Below are 2,084 nucleotides of genomic sequence, written 5' to 3' on the forward strand. Positions count from 1 at the left end.
AAAAATAAAGAATAATATAATTCATATGGTCTAGTGGTTAAGAGCGCAGGCTACTTACTAACCCCAAGATTCCGAGTTCGATTCCAAGCAGTGACCTGAATAATAATAATAATAATAATAATAATAATAACAATGATAATAACAATAATAATAACAATAACAACAATAATAATAACAATAACAATAATAACAACAACGACAACAACAACAATAATAATAATAATAATAATAATAATACTGATAATAATAATAATAATAATAATAATAATAATAATAATAATAATAATATACAGAAAATTGCACTACTGAACAATAATAATAATAATAATAATAATAATAATAATAATTCTAGCACTTAGGACTAAACGGTACATCTAGCTCTTCGTTATGCTAAGATTCAGATGTTCCGATGAAATATTGCATAATGTATAGTGTAGTGTAATGTGAATCAATCTAGATATATCAGTGACATTCATTTTAAAGTTGCTATCTCATTTGGTATGATCGGTAGACTTTTATGGCAACGTGACGTCTCGATTTTTCCCAATAGATATAGGCAACATTATAAGAAACATAACGACAGTTTACGAGAGTAGCGTAGAAATTTATTTGGCAATTCTTCTTTTTATCTGTTTTACTTAGATGTTCTGATTTCACCCTTGCTGCCTTCCTGAGTTGCGAAATTAGTATTAATTAAGTTCAGCGGTTGATTTCATTGGTCATATTGTCTATCAAAAACGTGGAATTATGTCTGCAGGCCTGGGTTTTGCGCAGGCGGGGATGTGTGGTAAAAAGCTTGTTTCCCAGCAACGTGGTTCCAGGTTCAGTTCCACCGCGTGGCACCTTGGGTAAGTATCTTCCACTATAGCGTCGGACCGAACAAACACTTATGAGTGGATTTGGTAGACGGAAACTGAAAGAATCCCATCGTATACGCATGTGTGTGTGTGCATGTGTGTGTGTGTGCGCTTGCGTGTGTGTGTGTGTGTGTGTGTGTGTGTGTGTGTATGTGTGTGTGTGTGTGTCTGTGTTTCTCCTCCAACCATCGCTTGGTAACCGGTCTTGGTATAATTTTAAGTCTCCATAACTTGACGGTTCGTCAAAAGCTTCCGATAGAATAAGCACTGGGGTTGATTCGTTTGACTAAAATTCTTTAAGAGGTGCCCCAGCATGGACGTTGTCTAACGAATGAAGCACTTAAATGAAAAAGGATCTTTAATCAGGTTTCTTCTCTGCATATGGCGTACTGGTTAAGAGCGCGGGCTACTAACCCCAAGATTCCCGACTTCGATTCTAGGCAGTGACCTGAATAATAATAATAATAATAATAATAATAATAATAATAATAATAATAATAATAATAATAATAATAATAATAATAATGACATCGAAAAATATCTTAGGAATGAGAACCCAGGTTCGAAATTTCCCCAAAACACCTGATGAAGGCTGGCGGGTATATCAGCCGAAACGTTGTGTTAACAACAAACAAGATGAGGACAAATATCCGTCAAATGTAAATAATGTACATAATTCCTCATCTCTTAAATATAGAATAGTTTCTTCTCTGTTAATTTTTAAGGAATGCATAAAATTCTACAAATCTTTGGCTAATGAAATGTGTTTTAATATTCTGTTTTTCTATATTTTCAGAAATGACACGCCAGGAGATGATTGAAGAGAATACGTTATACTCGGAGCAAATCAAGAATTATCGTCGCAAAGTGTCGATTCTGTCTGATTTGATCCAGCAGCTTGAGGACTCCTATGAAGAATCTAAGAGATACGCCATGATGCAGCGCTATCGTCTACTGAAAATGATGATAAAGTCAGTTATATACGATAAACTGATTTGACCGGAAGTGGTGTAAGAATATGGAGGTCTGAAGGACGGTATACATTTAAGTAAAATATAAAAATCATACGGAGAGAATGAATCATGGACGAAGAAGTACAGCAGAAGATTATCAGTAAACTGTTGTAATAACACAGTCACAAACATTAAATATGCATACAGACGCACATACACTACAGTATATCAATATACCAATATATTCATATATGCGGATATATATATATATATA

At 33.9% G+C, this 2,084-nt stretch overlaps 1 protein-coding gene across 1 annotated transcript in view; it reads left to right on the forward strand.

The window, feature by feature from the left end:
* The window catches only part of LOC106882793 (uncharacterized), a 238,439-nt gene extending 236,368 nt beyond the window's left edge, over positions 1 to 2,071 (forward strand). The window contains exon 2 of the mRNA XM_014933575.2: positions 1,654 to 2,071. Coding sequence (XP_014789061.1) covers positions 1,654 to 1,856 — 203 coding nt within the window. The 3' untranslated portion in view covers positions 1,857 to 2,071. The remainder of the gene's footprint in view (positions 1 to 1,653) is intronic.
* Positions 2,072 to 2,084: the final 13 nt, after the last annotated feature.

This window comes from Octopus bimaculoides, chromosome 5, assembly GCF_001194135.2.
Source record: "Octopus bimaculoides isolate UCB-OBI-ISO-001 chromosome 5, ASM119413v2, whole genome shotgun sequence".
In the NCBI taxonomy this organism is placed as follows: domain Eukaryota; kingdom Metazoa; phylum Mollusca; class Cephalopoda; order Octopoda; family Octopodidae; genus Octopus; species Octopus bimaculoides.